Source organism: Muscardinus avellanarius, assembly GCF_963383645.1.
Source record: "Muscardinus avellanarius genome assembly, chromosome: 5".
Classification (NCBI taxonomy): domain Eukaryota; kingdom Metazoa; phylum Chordata; class Mammalia; order Rodentia; family Gliridae; genus Muscardinus; species Muscardinus avellanarius.
Genome location: NC_137790.1, coordinates 133,932,952 through 133,948,811, shown reverse-complemented (window position 1 = coordinate 133,948,811; position 15,860 = coordinate 133,932,952). Strand labels below are relative to the sequence as shown.

Genomic DNA, 15,860 nt, shown 5'->3' with positions numbered 1-15,860 from the left:
CATATTTCATAAATAGACTTCTAATATGTTAGCATTTTGCTCTTAAGTGGATTCAAAGTTTATCTTATTCGAGCCACAAAACTTTTTTTTTTTCATTACTGGGGATTGAAACGAGGAGCATTCTACCCCTGAGCTACACCCCAGCTCTATTTTTTTAATTTGTTCTTTTGAAACAGGGTCTCACTAAATTGCAAAGGGCCTCATCAAGTAGCTGAGGCTGGCTGTGAACTTGCGGTCCTCCTGTCTCAGCCTCCCAAGTACTGAGATTACAAGTGTGCGCCACCATGCCTGGCTTGCCCACAAAGCACTTTGAAAATAAAGAAATGTGGAACAAGCTAATCATTCTTTTGTCTCTAACATTCCCAGTACTCTCGGTGAATATACCCTTATCCCGCTCATCCAATCCAGCCCCGTGTAGTGTTCCTTATTTCTTCTTGCTGAGTGGTTTAAGATCTGCTTCCCGTGACAAGGAGGTGTAAACAATGGGACCCCAAGCCTTTCTGTTTTCAGATCAGAAGTTCTTGAGATGATGTAGCTCAAAATGAGAGTTTTCTCTATCTAAAGGCTTTGCGGATCCTCTGAGTCCTGGCTGGCTGGTCTGAGGTTCCAGGGCCAGCCTGTGGCCAGCCTGGAGTCTGGGGGCAGGCCGTGTTCTCCAGTGTCTCCAGAAAGTCAGAGCTATGGCTGAGGGGCCAAGATAAGAGGGCAAGAACGGTCTCAAAGGTGAGGCCAGGAGAGAGGTGGAAAAACAAACAGAGAGCTTGCGATAGCTGGCTCAGGGCGGGACAGGGTCCTGGTGGCGTGTGAAGGATGCTGTGGTCAACACTGGTTTTGCTTAGTCAACATTTACTAAATGTGCTCTGTGCCAGAAATGCAACTATGAATGGGAACTTTTTTTTTTTTTTTTTTTTTTTGCAGTACCAGAGATGGAACCCAGAGGCATCCTATTTTTTAGTCTTTATTTTGAAACAGGGTCTCACTGAGTTGCAAAGGGCCTCACTAAGTAGCTGAGGCTGTCTGCGAGCTACCATCCTCCTGTCTCAGACTCTCAAATGCTGGGATTACAAGCGTGCGCCACTGTGCCCGGCTGAATGGGAACTTTCTTGGCTTCATGGAACTTCTAGGTAACAAAGGAGATGGTGATTTGGCCTGCTCCCTTCATGTCTGGATCTTGGTCAAAGGAGTGGACACAACAGATGAAAGGGGCCACTTTGGGCAGTGGACAACCCCGGAGCCTAGGCATATGCTGATAAATCCTGCCTAGCACGGATGGGGAAGGAAATGGAGTTACACTACGATGAGTCTTGAAGGCTTTGGGATTTCTTAGAAGAAGCATGTTAGCTGGTCCTGTAATCCCAGGATATAAGAGGCTGACAGGAGATCACAGGTTCAAGGCCAGCCTCAGCAACATAGGAAGACTCTCGGCAACTTAGTGAGAAACATGTTTCAAACCAAAATTAAAATCAGGCTCGGAGTGTAGCACAGAGGTAGAATGCTCCTGGGTTCAATCTCCACCACACACACACACACACACACACACACACACACACACACACACACACGAGCGTGTTTAAAGTCTGAGGGAATTGTGTTGTGACCACTGGCCTTCCCTGGGCCCAGATCAAGATTTGAGTGGAAGCTGTTGGGTAGAGGAGAAGATACGCAAGAGATTTATTTATTTATTTATTTATTTATTTTTTTGGAACTGAGGCTCAAAGCCAGAGGCTTTCTACCTCTGAGCTACACCCTCAGCCCTATTTTTTTTTTTTTTTTTTTTTTGGTGGTACTGGGGTTCCTGGAAACCCTTCTATCTCCGGGCTACACTCCCAGACACCTATTTTTTTTATATTTTTATTTGGAAACAGGGTCTCTTAAGCCAGCAAGGCTGGGTTTGAACCTGCACGATCCTCCTGTCTCCGCCTCCTAAGCGTGGGGATTACAAGCGTGCGCCACCACACCCAGCCCTATTTTTTATTCTCTATTTTGAAATAGGGTCTCACTAAGTTGTGGAGGCCCTCACAAGTTGCTGAGGCTGGCTGCAAAACTGCGATCCTCCTGTCTCAGCCCCCCAAGAGCTGGAATTACAAGTGTGCGCCACCACGCCCAGCTACGAGGGATTTATAACAAATTGCCTTGACAACTGCATTTTCAGGGATTATGGAATCACAAAAGATGGAAAAGGTCAAACCGATTCTAACTTTCTTTTTTTTTTTTTTCTTTTTTTTTCCGGGCCTGGGAATGGAACCCAGGGGCATTCTACCTGTGACCTACACCTCCTGCCCTATTTTTTATTCTTTATTTTGAAACAGGGTCTCACTAAGTCATGGAGGGCCTCACTGAGTAGCTGAGGCTGTCTGCAAACCACGGTCCTCCGGTCTCAGCCTCCCAAATTCTGGGATTACCAGTGTGCACCACCAAGCCCGGCTCAATCGTAGCTTTCTTTATAAATTGCAGATTTTTTTCCCCTAAGCAATAACTACATCAGAGACAAGATGCAAGCAAACTGTCTACTATGAATTACTGTTGTAACCTATCCTATCTCAAGAGAACTGTTTATAGCAATTTCAGGAAGGCCACGAGCCATCCTCAGCATTCTTTTTGATTCATTAGGTGAGCATTATATGTGACTGAACACTCTTTAATGACCTTTCTAAGCTGGCAGTGTCAGCCCATCCTACAGATGAAACAATTGAAGTTTAGAAAGATCATGTCAAGCCGGGCCTGGTGGCACATGCCTGTCACCCCAGCACTTGGGAGGCTGAGACAGGAGGATCTCAGGTTTGAGGATAGCCTTGATAACTTAGTGACACCCTGTTTCAAAAATAAAAACTAAAGCCGGGTGTGGTGGCGCACACTTGTAATCCCCGCGCTTTGGAGGCTGAAACAGGAGGATCGCATAGGTTTTAAGGCAGCCTCAACTACTTAGTGAGGCTCTCAGCAACTTAGTGAGACCCTGTTTACAAATAAAGTATAATATAGATCTGGGAGTATAGCCCGGAGGTAGAAAGCCCCTGGGTTCCACCCCCAGTACCACCCCTACACACACTAAATGGGAGTATAGTTCAGGAATAGAATGCCCCTGGGCTCAATCCCCAGTACCACTACCACCACCACCACAACAAGAAAAATCACGTCATATATACACTGATAAAAGTGATAGAAACAAAAGTTAAATTCAGGCTTGATGCCTTCAGAATTCTTTGATGCCTTCTTCTTGTCGAGCCTGGTTTATTTATTCAGAATCCTACTTGGTGGCATCCAGCAATGTTCTCATGTTCTTCAGTGACTACACTCAGTAGGCCAATCCATCCTGCAATTGGACAGTGTTTTACAATCCACTGTTTCTAGATGATCCGTGGGGATCTGGTGTTTTTTTTTTTTTTTTTTTAATCTGGTGTTTAAAAGGAGACGTTTTGCTGGGCATGATGACACACACTTGTAATCCCAGTACTTGGGGAGGCGAGATAGGAGCATCATAGATTTGAGACCAGTCTCAGGAATAGTGAGACCTAGTGAGACCCTGTTTTAAAAGAAAAAGTAAGGCCGGGCGTGGTGGCTCACGCTTGTAATCCCCGCTCTTGGGAGGCGGAGACAGGAGGATTGCGCTGGTTCGAAGCCAGACTCACTGGCTTAAGAGACCCTGTTTCCAAATAAAAAATATAAAATAGGTCTGGGAGTGTATCCTGGAGGTAGAAGGGCTTCCAGGAATCCCGGTACCACAAAAAATAAATAAAAAATAAAAGAAAAAGTAAAAAGGGCTAGGAGTATAGCTTGGAGGTAGAATGCTACTGGGTTCAGTTCCCAGGACCATAACAAAATAAAACAAAAACAAACAAAACCTGCAGACATTTCAGGGCGAGGGTGTAGCTGAGTGATGGAACGCTTGCCCTAGGTCTAATCCTAAGCAATGCAAAACCCAGAATCAAAAAGCCCTAGTTATTTAAAAAGGCCACTGGGGCTAGCAAGCCAGAAGATGGCTTCTGTTTCAGGCTAAAATCATGTGGCCCATGTCACTTGACTTATGTCTTTGTGGTTTCACTCAACATTATTATAGATGCTTAAGAAAATCAAGAGCTGGGCATGGTGTGCACACTTGTAATCCCAAGACTTGGGAGGCTGAGACAGGAGGATCACAGGTTTGCAGCCAGCCTCAGCAAGTAGTGAGACTCTCATCACACTAGTAAGACCTTGTTTCCAAATAAGAAATAAAATTGGGCTGGGGGTGTAGCTCAAAGGTAGAATGCCCCTAGGTTCAATTCCCAGTAACAAACACACACACACACACACACACACACACACACACACGAAAGAAAGAAAGAAAGAAAGAAAGAAAGAAAGAAAGAAAGAAAGAAATTAAAGAACAAAAAGAAAATTCAGGCTGGGGCTATATCTTAGTGGTAGAGTGCTTGTGTGGTGTGCATGGGGCCCTGGGTCCAATCTTTCACACTCAAAATGTTTACTTCTTGAGGAAAATCATGGGTTTACATGTAGGCAGTTGTTTTGTCTACATTTGTCTTAAGCATGTGGGTCTGCTGTCTGAGAAAGAACACAAATATGATTTTGAGACACTACAGTATGATGGTGTATAATTACCACAAACATGATGATTAAAAATGATGCAAACTTTTCTTTCAGTTCTGTAGGTCAGAGGTCCCACATGGGTATCATTGGGCCAGAACGAAGGTGTCAGGATGTTTTCCTTTCAGGAAGCTCTAGAGAAGAGTTCATTTTCTTTCCTTTCCCAGATTCTAGAAGCTGCCCACATTTCTTGGCTCATAAAATGGCAGCAACAGCAGAGAGCTCCTGCACCATATCACTTAGTCCTGTTTCTATTGCACTCGACTTTTCTGTTTTATTTCTTCCATTTCTGAGGCCCTTATGATTACATTGGGCCATACCAGATAATCCAGGATAGTTTTTTTTTATTTTAAGGTCAACTAATTTAGTGGCCTCGTTTCCATCAACTATCTCAATTTCCTTTGCTCTATAAAGCAATGTATTCACAAGTAGACATCTTGGCTGGGTATAAGAGTTATTCTGCCTTACTGTGGATGGCTACTTTGTAGAATGGTGGAGAAGAGCTTAGGCTTTGGAATAAGACAGATCTGATCTCTTCCATCAGTTGGTTATGTCCCCTACTAACTGGCAAGTCACCCAACCTCTCAGAATCTATTTCCTCACCTATAAAATAGGGGTTACAGGAGCTAGGTGTGGTGGTGCATTTCTGTAATCTCGGCACTTGGGAGGCTGAGACAGGAAGATTGCAGGTTTGATTGAGGCCTGTGTGTGGTGACTTAGCATGACCCTGTTTCAAAATAAATAAAATAAAATAGGGGTAGAGGTGTGGCTTAGAGGGAGAACACCTCTGGGTTCAATCCCCAGTACCACCAAAATAAATACCATTGGGATTATAGGGCTTGAGATTTAGCTTAGTGGTGGAGTGTTTGCTTAGCCCGTACATACAAGGTCCTGGAAAACAAAACAAAACAAAAGATGATTATGACGCCTATGTCATAGAGCTGCTTTGACCTTTAAATGAGAAAGTGAAGTTCTTAGCACATGCTTGGCATAGAGAAAGAGCTAAATAAACAGCTATTCCAAGGAATGCATCTGGAGCCACAGTTGGCACCATAAAATATGAAAGAGCATATCCCAGGTGCCTGGAAACACCTGCATTTGATATTTCCTGTGGTTCCTTTTCCATTTTTTCTTTTTCTCTTTCTTTCTTTCCTTCCTTCCTTCTTTCCTTCCTTCCTTCCTTTCTTTCTTTTTTTTTGTGTTACTGGGGATGGAACCCTGGGGCATTCTACCTCCAAGCGACAACCCCAGTGCTATTTTTTTATTCTTTATTTTGAAACAGGGTCTCATTAAGTTGCAGAGGGCCTCACTAAATAGCTGAGGCTGGCCACAAACCTTCAATCCTCCGGTCTCAGCCTCCTGAATGCTGGGATTACAAGCATGCGTCACCACGCCTGGCTATTTTGCTTGTAACTCTAATCAGATAGTTGCCTCAAATCTGTCCCAAACCAAACAGTGTACTGATATTAAATAAAGAGGTAAAACATGAATGAAGACACACTAGTTCACTTTTAATCTTAGCCAATTTTTCTCCACTGATAACATCTGAATGGAAAACAACGCGGCTAACATGAATATACTTTTTCACAATTATCTCTATTTTGCAATCTTCCCCTGGCCATAAAAAAAAGTTTCTATTTACATTCAAAGGGAAATCTACAAACTTGTTACCCATTCACGTTCACATGTGTGGCTTTTCCTGCAAAGGTTATGATCTATCTCTGCTTAAGGAGTTAGTGATAGCTGGTCAACCCAGTAGCTTTTGGGCTCTCAGAGGGCTGAGTTTAATGAGTAACCCATCTTGTTCAAAGCTCATTGTAGGATCCCTATTAACCGGCCATTTAAAGGGGCAGTGCAGAGCTAGGGCTGCATCTCAGTGGTAGAGAGCTTGCTCGCAGTGCAGGGCCCTGGATTCCAGCACCACGCACATACGAAGATGTAATAGAATATTTAATGACCTGGGAAAAGATGTGTTACTAATGGGAAAGTTATAAAATAGGATAGAATGTTTCATGCCTTATAGGGAGTGGGATGGGTACTGGGGGTTGTAATTCTACCTCCAAGATACACACGGAGACCTTTATATTTTTAAATTTTGAAACAGGGTCTTGCTAAGTGGCTGAAGGTGACCTCAAACTTGTGATTCTCCTGTCTTGGCCTCTCAAAGAGTGGGATTATGGATTATAGGAGTGTACCACTGTGCCTGGATTTCCATGCATATATGTGTGTGTGTGTGTGTGTGTGTGTGTGTGTGTGCGCGCGCGCGCGCGCATGTGTGTGTGTGTGTGTGTGTGTATATATATATATATATATATTTTTTTTTTTTTTGCGGTACTGGGGATGGAACCCAGCAACATTCTACCTCCGAGCTACATGCCCAGCCCTATTTTTTATTCTTTATTTTGAAACAGGGTCTCACTGAGTTGCAAAGGGACTCACTAAGTAGCTGAGGCTGTTCTTGAACTGTGATCATCCTGTCTCAGCCTCCCAGATGCTGGGATTATAAGCGTGCGCCACCAGTCCAGCTTTCAAAAAAAAAAAAAAAATAGGGCTGAAGGTGTAGCTTGGAGGTAGAATGCCCCTGGATTCCATCCCCAGTACCACACACACACACAAAAAAAAAAAAAAAAAAAAAGAAAGAAAGAAAAGAAAAGAAAACACTGAACATCCATCTCATGCCAAAAATGTGAGGTGCTACAATATAAAAATACGTGGTCTCTGCAGTGGAGGCCATCACAGAGAGAAAAGCAAAAACACAGTTGTAATTTAACAAGATAAAAGTCTATGATTGAAGGTACAATGATAACACATGGGGGGCATCTAATTAGATCTGGTGGGGCAGGCCTACGGAATCTCCTAGAGGGAATGTTTCATATAGGCCTTGAAGAATGAATAGGAAATAGACACACACACACACACACACACACACACACACACACTACTTATTCTGTTCCTTGGCAAATGACTGACTAATCTTTATATCTAAGGATTTTTACCACTCTGGGTATCATCAATCTGGTGACTACCAGACTTCTAATCATGTTACCAAGTTACTAGGGATCAGACTTGTTACCAAGTGCCATTTGCCTCCGTAAATAAGAAGATGGTCCTAAGGAGGATGTCCTAAGGATTCAAACCACCATCTGGACAAAAATATTAGGTGTAGGCCTGCCACGCTGAATGGGCCCATTGTTCAAGCAGATACAAAACTATGTATTCTTTTAATCCATTTGTGTCTGTTATTTCAGGCTGACACATTTCTAGCTGGGCAGGCTGCTCTGGTTTTATTTTACATTCTTTCTGCTCAGTGGAGTTGCTCTCTATATCCTCAAGTCCCCTGTGCCTGGGAGGGCACCTCTGAATATAAACCCCTGCTAGGGAAACCCAATGAGAAGGACCTACGTTGATCTGAATACTTTGAGCAGATGGTATAAAGTGTTATAGTTACTCAACTGTACAGTGGTCTTGCATGGGACAGAGAGGTATCCAACTCTAAAAGTATAAAATCTTTTTTGTATTTTTGTATGGTACTGGGGATTGAACCCAGGGGCATTCTACCTCTGAGCTACATCTGTAGCCCTATTTTATTATTTTTATTTTGAAACAGGGTCTCCCTAAGTTACTGTGTGCGGGCCTCGAAACTGTGATCTTCCTATCTCAGCCTCCCAAGTACTGGGATGACGACAGGCCTGCACCACCACGCCCAGCATGTTGGAGTCATTTAGATGACAGGTTATGAAAAGCTGAGTCCAAAGAGCCCACCAATTATCATCTATAATGCTCTTAAAATAGAAATAATTGTTGCTCTTGTTAGAAGAATCAACTAAAATCCAACATTTCTGACCTTTAAATTTCTTTGTTCCTCCTCATTACTCAACTCCCTGTTACATATGCTTAAGGATGCAAGTGTCCTTTTCACCTGGAAAACTGCTCCTTGTCTGTGCTCCAACAGCTCCTGGTATTTCACTTAGTTATTTTCATTATTTACTGAGCAAGATACTAAATTTGAACTTCTGTTCTCCATGCACCCGTAAGACCTATGAGGACAGAGACCATCTCTGTTTTATTTATTTTTGTATTTCTGGAGCCTACCATGGTCTTGGGCATATGGTACCTTAGGTGGTTCTATTAATCGAGTTGGAAGACCTACACAAGCAAAATGCTGAGCCATTCAGGATTCCAAGTTAGTTCTCTTCAAGAACTTGAGGTTTTCACGCTTGAGGAACTAGAAAGGTGGAAAGTTAGGAAAGGGATACCAATCTGGGAGATCAAGACTGTGAACTCAGTTTGGGGCTATTGAAGTCAGGATTTGAAGTAGAAATGTCCTAGAGGCTGGAAATAAAAACTTGTCAAATTAGCCCCATAGTCGTGTGCTGGAAGGACTCAAGGGAGAGGTGCTAGGGAACCGGCGGGCCTGGAGGTTTGCTGGTGTTTTTGCATGACTTTCTCCAGCCAAAGGCAGTGCCTTTGGGAAGAGAAGGGACCAGATAGAACAGTTGGCTGTCCAGATGGTGTCAAGGAACAGAATTAGATTCAATTTCTGGGCCATGGCTTAAGACACTGGAACTAATGAGTTTTGGCAGGAGACTAGAGTCATGAGGACAAAAAAAGAGTTTTCTGTTTCTCTTCTTTCAGAGGAAAGAAGGGAATCATTGCAGAGGAGACAGAAAATTGTTCAAAGGAAAGACAGAAAGGAAAGAAAGGTTACTGAATGAGCGAGGACTCGTCTAAAAGGAAGAACCACATTTTAAAAGATACGGTTTCATAGGAAAACTACAGGTGAAAGGAAGCCAAATTTATTGTTCACATTTTTTGAGAGTTTACTGTATGCTGATATGTGGGAAATTCTTCATTATTTAATAGTGTGTGTGTGTGTGTGTGTGTGTGTGTGTGTGTGTGTGTGTGTTGGTACTGGGATTGAATCTAGGTGCTTTCTACCACAGATCTACACCCCCAGGCCTATATTGTGTTTTAGTTTGAAAGAGGGTTTCAAAAAGGTTGCTGAGGGCCTTGCTAAATTGCTGTCTCAGCCTCCCAAGTGCTGGGATTATTAAATTTTAAGATTAAATAATCTTAACCTTTTTCCTATTCAACAACACATAGTAGATATCTTTGCATGTCTGTAAAAACCTACATACCACCATTTTTTTTTTTTTTTTTTTTTTGGTGGTACTGGAGATGGAACCTAGGGGCCTTCTACCTCTAGGCTACACTCCCAGACCTATTTTATATTTTATTTGGAAACAGGGTCTCTTAAGCTAGCTGAGGCTGGCTTGGGGCCTTTGTGATCCTACTGTCTCAGCCTCCCAAGCACGGGGATTAGAAGCGTGTGCCACCACGCCTGGCTACACTACCTTTTTTTTTTTTTTTTTTTTTTTGTGGGTCTGGGGATGGAACCCAGGGGCATTTGACCTCCGACCTACACCCCCTGCCCTATTTTTTTTTTATTCTTTATTTTGAAACAGGGTCTCATTAAGTTGAGAAGGGCCTCACTAAGTAGCTGAGGCTGTCCGCAAATAGCGATGCTCCGGTCTCAGCCTCCCGAATGCTGGGATTACAAGCGTGCACCACCACGCCCGGCCTTACACTACCATTTTTAATGGATGATGTCATACACTTTCATTGTACGAAGGTTCATATAGTAAGCTCCAATGACCTGTCCTGTACCTACATTTTTCCTCACACTTTTTTCTCTCTCTTCTCTTCTCTCTCTCTCTCTCCCTCTCACTCTCTCAGGATTGAACCCAGGGGCATTCTACCTCTGAGCTACAGTCCCAGTTCTATTTTTTAGTCTTTATTTTTGAAATAGGGTCTGACTAAATAGCTGAGGCTGGCCACAAACCCATAATCCTCCTGTCTCAGCCTCCCAAGTACTGGGATTACAAGTGTGCACCACCACACCTGGCCTTTTTTATTTTTTCAAATAGGATTTCACTAAGTTGGTGAAGGTCTCACTAAGTTGTTCAGGTTAGCCTACAACTGGCAGTCCTCCCACCTTCCAAATGCTAGGATTAGAGGCATGTACCACTGCACCTGGCTTCTAGTAAACTCTTAAAACATATTGCCCAACTGCTTACCAGAAAAGTTTATGATTTATATTTTCACCAACAGTGCAAGTGTTACTAAGTTCATTTTATTTTTATAATGTAGAAAAAACCCAGAGTAAATGTTTTAAAATTACTACCGAGGTATAATATAAGATGGGTATAGGTATAGGTGCATATATAATTGACTATGCAAAATATTTAGACAATTTTTATTTATTTTATTTTATTTTTGTGGTGGTACTGGGGTTCCTGGAAACCCTTCTACCTCTGGGCTACACTCCCAGACCTATTTTAAACTTTTATTTGGAAACAGGGTCTCTTAAGCCAGCGAGGCTGGCTTCGAATCTGCGTGATCCTCCTGTCTCTGCCTCCCAAGCGCAGGGATTACAAGCGTGCGCCACCATGTCCAGCCTAGACTTAATATTTATAATATAGAAAAGTAGACACAATGAAAAGCTAAGATTTTACCCAGTGTTTCAGTCAGCATTCTTACTGATTTGACCCGAAAAGGCCTAAGGCCTAGCCACACAACTTAGAGAAAGGAAGATTTATTTGCTCACAGTTCTGGAGATTTCAGGGGTTCAGCCCGTGTTAGGCTGGATTACATCAGTGGAGCTCAGGCCATGGTAGCAGAAGGCAGAGAAAGAGTGAGAGAGAGAGTGTGAGTGTACGCTCTAGTCTCACATCACTGAGGCCAAAGACAGAAAGTAAGCAAGGGGATATAAGGGCGAAAGCGCAGTCCCTAAGGCCACGCCTCCTATGACCCACCTCCTCCAGCCACACCCCACCTGCCTAGGTGACCACCCAGTAAGTCCATTACAATGGACTTACCCACTAATGAGATTAGAGCCCTCATGACTTAATTATGTCAACTCTGAACATTAATACATAGACTGTTTAGGTGACATTCTATATGTGAGCCCTAACACTGAGATGATTATTTCTTTGTGGTTTTTTTTTTTTTTCTTTTTGGATGGATAGGGATGGAAAGATATCAATATGTCATGTAAAGATGGGAGATACAGCTCAATTAGTTGATGAATAGCAGAATGAAAATTTCATTTAAGATGAAATTGAAGCTGGGCATGGTAGGGAATGCCTGTATTCCCAGTGCTTGAGAGGCTGAGACAGGAGCAATGTAGTGATATGTTTAGCAACCTAGCAAGACCCTGTTTCAAAACAAAATATGTAGCCGGGCTTGGTGGTGCATACTTGTGATCCCAGCATTTGGGAGCTGAAACAGGAGGATCATGGTTTGAGGACAGCCTCAGCTATTTAGTAAGGCCCTTTGCAGGTCCAGTGAGACCCTGTTTCAAAATAAAGAATAAAAATTAGGGCTGGGGATGTTGCTCGAAGGTAGAATGCGCCTGGGTTCTATCCTAGTACTGAAAAAAAAAAAAAAGAAAGAAAAAAAGAAAAAGGAAAAAAGAAGGACTAGGGGTTTAGCTTAAAGACAGAATGCCCTTGGGTTCAATGCCCAGTACCAACTCCTGCCAAAAACAGATGGGAGTGCATAAAGGACAAACAATTCCAGTGAGTTCCAGAATCCAATAAACATATTTCCAGATTATCTTTTCCTAGCACGTATATTTTTCTATATTCCTGTCCCAACCTCAACTTTTAATCACTGAATTGTTGTATATTATTGGAATAGGAATTGAATTTTCAGTGGAGTGAATATGTCTTTTTTATTTTTAATAGAATCAGTACTCCAAGGAAATGGATACTTCTCCAGCCAAAAAATATCCAGTTAAAAAAAGAGTGAAAATACACCCCAACACAGTGATGGTGAAATACACCTCTCATTATCCCCAGCCTGGGGACGATGGGTATGAAGAAATCAATGAAGAGTATGGAAATTTTATGGAAGAAAATCCAAAGAAAAGTTTGCTGAGTGAAATGAAAAGAAAAGGAAGAACTTTCTTCGGAACCATGGACACTCAGCCTCCACCCCCCGAGGACCCGGTGGCCAATGAGATTGGGCAGTTCCAGGGCTTTGCAGAAAAAAACATTTTTCAGTCCCGAAAAATGTGGATAGTGCTGTTTGGATCTGCCCTGGCTCATGGCTGTGTAGCCCTGATCACCAGGCTAGTTTCCGACCGCTCTAAAGTTCCGTCTTTGGAGCTGATTTTCATCCGTTCCGTCTTGCAGGTCTTTTCTGTTTTGGTCGTGTGCTACTATCAGGAGCCCCCCTTCGGACCCCGTGGCTACAGATTACGACTCTTTTTTTATGGCATATGCAACGTCATTTCTATCACCTGCGCTTACACGTCGTTTTCCATAGTTCCTCCCAGCAACGGGACCATCATGTGGAGGGCCACAACCACCGTTTTTAGTGCCATCTTGGCATTTCTACTTGTAGATGAGAAGATGGCTTATGTTGACATGGCTACTGTTGTTTGCAGCATCTTAGGTGTTTGTCTCGTTATGATCCCCAATATTGTGGATGAAGACAACTCTTTATTAAATGCCTGGAAAGAAGCCTTTGGGTACACTATGACCGTGATGGCTGGGCTGACCACTGCCCTTTCTATGATAGTATACAGATCCATCAAGGAGAAGGTCAGCATGTGGACAGCACTGTTTACCTTTGGCTGGACTGGGACGCTGTGGGGACTGTCTACCATGTTTGTTCTTCAAGAACCCATCATCCCATTAGATGGGGAAACGTGGAGTTACCTCATCGCCATCTGCATCTGCTCCACCGTGGCGTTCTTAGGGGTCTATTACGCCTTGGACAAGTTCCATCCAGCTTTGGTCAGCACCGTACAGCATCTTGAGATTGTGGTGGCGATGGTCTTGCAGCTTCTGGTGTTACATATATTTCCCAGTGTCTATGATGTCTTTGGAGGGGTCATCATAATGATTAGTGTCTTCGTCCTCGCTGGCTATAAACTTTACTGGAGGGATTTAAGAAGAAGGGAAGATTACCAGGAAATACTAGACTCTCCCATTAAATGAATACCTGGTCATTATTAACTTGTCAGTGTTTTCAGTTACTAGTATGTACACTGCCATTTTAATGTTTACCTGTAAAAGTCTTTTGTGTTATATAATTGACAGAGTGCTATATAATATATAGTTAATATATACAGATTCAGAAAAGTTATTCTAGTCAATATATTCAAATACAAATATTAAATATGCGCAATATGTCATGAACCTGGTGTCTTTATTGTCATTAAAAAAAGTAATTGCGGTAAAAAAATGAATGTTAATTTCTTTTCCCTCCCTCCTTCCCTTTCCCTCCTTTCTTTCTTTCTTTCTTTCTTTCTTTCTTTCTTTCTTTCTTTCTTTCTTTCTTTCTTTCTTTCTTTTTCTTTCTTTTGTGCTGCTGGGATTGAATCCAGAGGCATTCTACCTCTGAGCTATACCTCCAACACTATTTATTCCTTTCTTTTCTTTTTTTTTTGCAGGTCTGGAGAGGGAACCCGGGGCATTTGACAGCCAAGCTACACTCCCTGCCCTATTTTTTATTCTTTATTTTGAAACAGGGTCTCACTAAGTTGCAGAGAGCCTCACCAAGTAGCCGAGGCTGTCCACGAACCGTGATCCTCTGGTCTCAGCCTCCTGCATGCTGGGATTACAAGTGTGCACCACCACGCCTGGCTATTTATTTAATTCTTTTATCAGTGCATTATAGTCTCACATCATAATGTGATTCAGCAACACTGACACATGGAGCACTTGGTGGCTTTTCCCGGCTCCCTCCCCAGCCCTGTCTCTATACAGGATACTGAGGTTGGCCTTGTCTTGGGAGCGCTTCCTGCATCCATCCTCCCTTTCTCCCTCCCTAGACCTCCCTGGATCTCATCCCGGCTTCTTCTAAGGGGAGGAAAAAATATACATAGCTTTAAATTATTATTTTTAAAAAAGAAAGGTGGGGTGGTGGAGCAAAATACAGGAACTCAAAGATCCAGGCAATGCAGCCGGCGTGGTGGCACACGCTTGTACTCCCAGGACTTGGGAGGCTGAGACAGGAGGGTGGCAGGTTCACGGCCAGCCTGAGTTACTTAGTGAGGCCCTCTACAACTTAGTGAGACCCTGCTTCAAAAGAATAAAATCTAGGGCTGAGGGTGTAACTTGGAGGTAGAATGACCCTGGGTTCACTCCCCAGTACTGCAAAAAATAAATAAATGAATAAATAAAATAAAAAATTTAAAAGATTCAGGCAATGAAGTAATCGCCAAGTAGGGTAAGTGCAAAGAAAAATGACACCTAGAAATAGTGTAACTCTAATGACTGTACCTGTAATGTAAAAAATAGTGTTAACTGCAATGACATATTGATTACAGTGTTACTATTGTTAGTAGTATAACTGCTGATAGACAAAGAAATATAATCTTAAAGCAACCAAAGAAAAACACATAATATACAGAAAAACAATGATAAGAATTAAAACCGAAGCTTAGTGTGGTGGCTTGTAATCCCAGCATTTGAGAGGCTGAGATAGGAGTATCGCAGGTTCACAACCAGCTTCTGCAACTTGTGAGGCCCTGTTTCAAAATAAAGAATAAAAAATAGGGCAGGGGGTGTAGCTCGGGTGTCAAATGCCTCTGGGTTCCATCCCCAGACTCGCAAAAGAATAAAAAAAAATAATAATAATAAAATAGGATTGGGGGTGTAGCTCAGAGGTAGAATGTCTGTAAGTTCAACCTCCAGTATCACACGCACAAAAATAATTAAAACTGGCTTCTCAGCAGAAACAGTGATGTCTAGAAAATAACATCCTGATTGTGTGTGTGTGTGTGTGTGTGTGTGTGTGTGTGTGTGTGTGTAGGGTGTGCTGGAAACAGAATCCAAGGCCCTTGTGCATGCTAGGCATGTACTCTACCAGTGAGATACAGACCTAGTCCAAAAGGACATCTTTAAAGTGCTGAAAGAAAACCCTTTAAAGACTTTTCATTGCCTGTTGGCTAAATACTGTTTTCTTAAAAAAAAAAAAAAAAAAAGGTACAAGACTGAACACAGGAGCATTCTACCTCTGAGCTACACCCCCAGTCTTTTTTGTTTTTTTTTCTATTTTGAAACAGGGTCTGACTAAGTTGCTGAGGCTGGCCTTGAACCTGTGATTCTCGACTCAGCTTCCCAACTACTGGGATTATAGGTGCATGCCATTATGCCCAGCTAAACACGAAAATTTCTTAACTTCCATAAGCTGTTGCTTACATTTCTAATCATCTTCTGCTTTGGCAACATGCTATTATTATTTAATGCTTTTTATTATGTAGGCCC

General features: G+C 42.6%; 1 protein-coding gene across 1 annotated transcript; it reads left to right on the top strand.

The window, feature by feature from the left end:
- Positions 1-12,344: 12,344 nt before the first annotated feature.
- On the top strand, positions 12,345-13,586 carry SLC35G2 (solute carrier family 35 member G2; the record flags this gene model as incomplete). The annotated part of the gene is made up of 1 exon (XM_080696750.1): positions 12,345-13,586. One exon carries the CDS (start codon positions 12,345-12,347, stop codon positions 13,584-13,586), a length of 1,242 nt encoding a protein of 413 aa, XP_080552876.1.
- Positions 13,587-15,860: the final 2,274 nt, after the last annotated feature.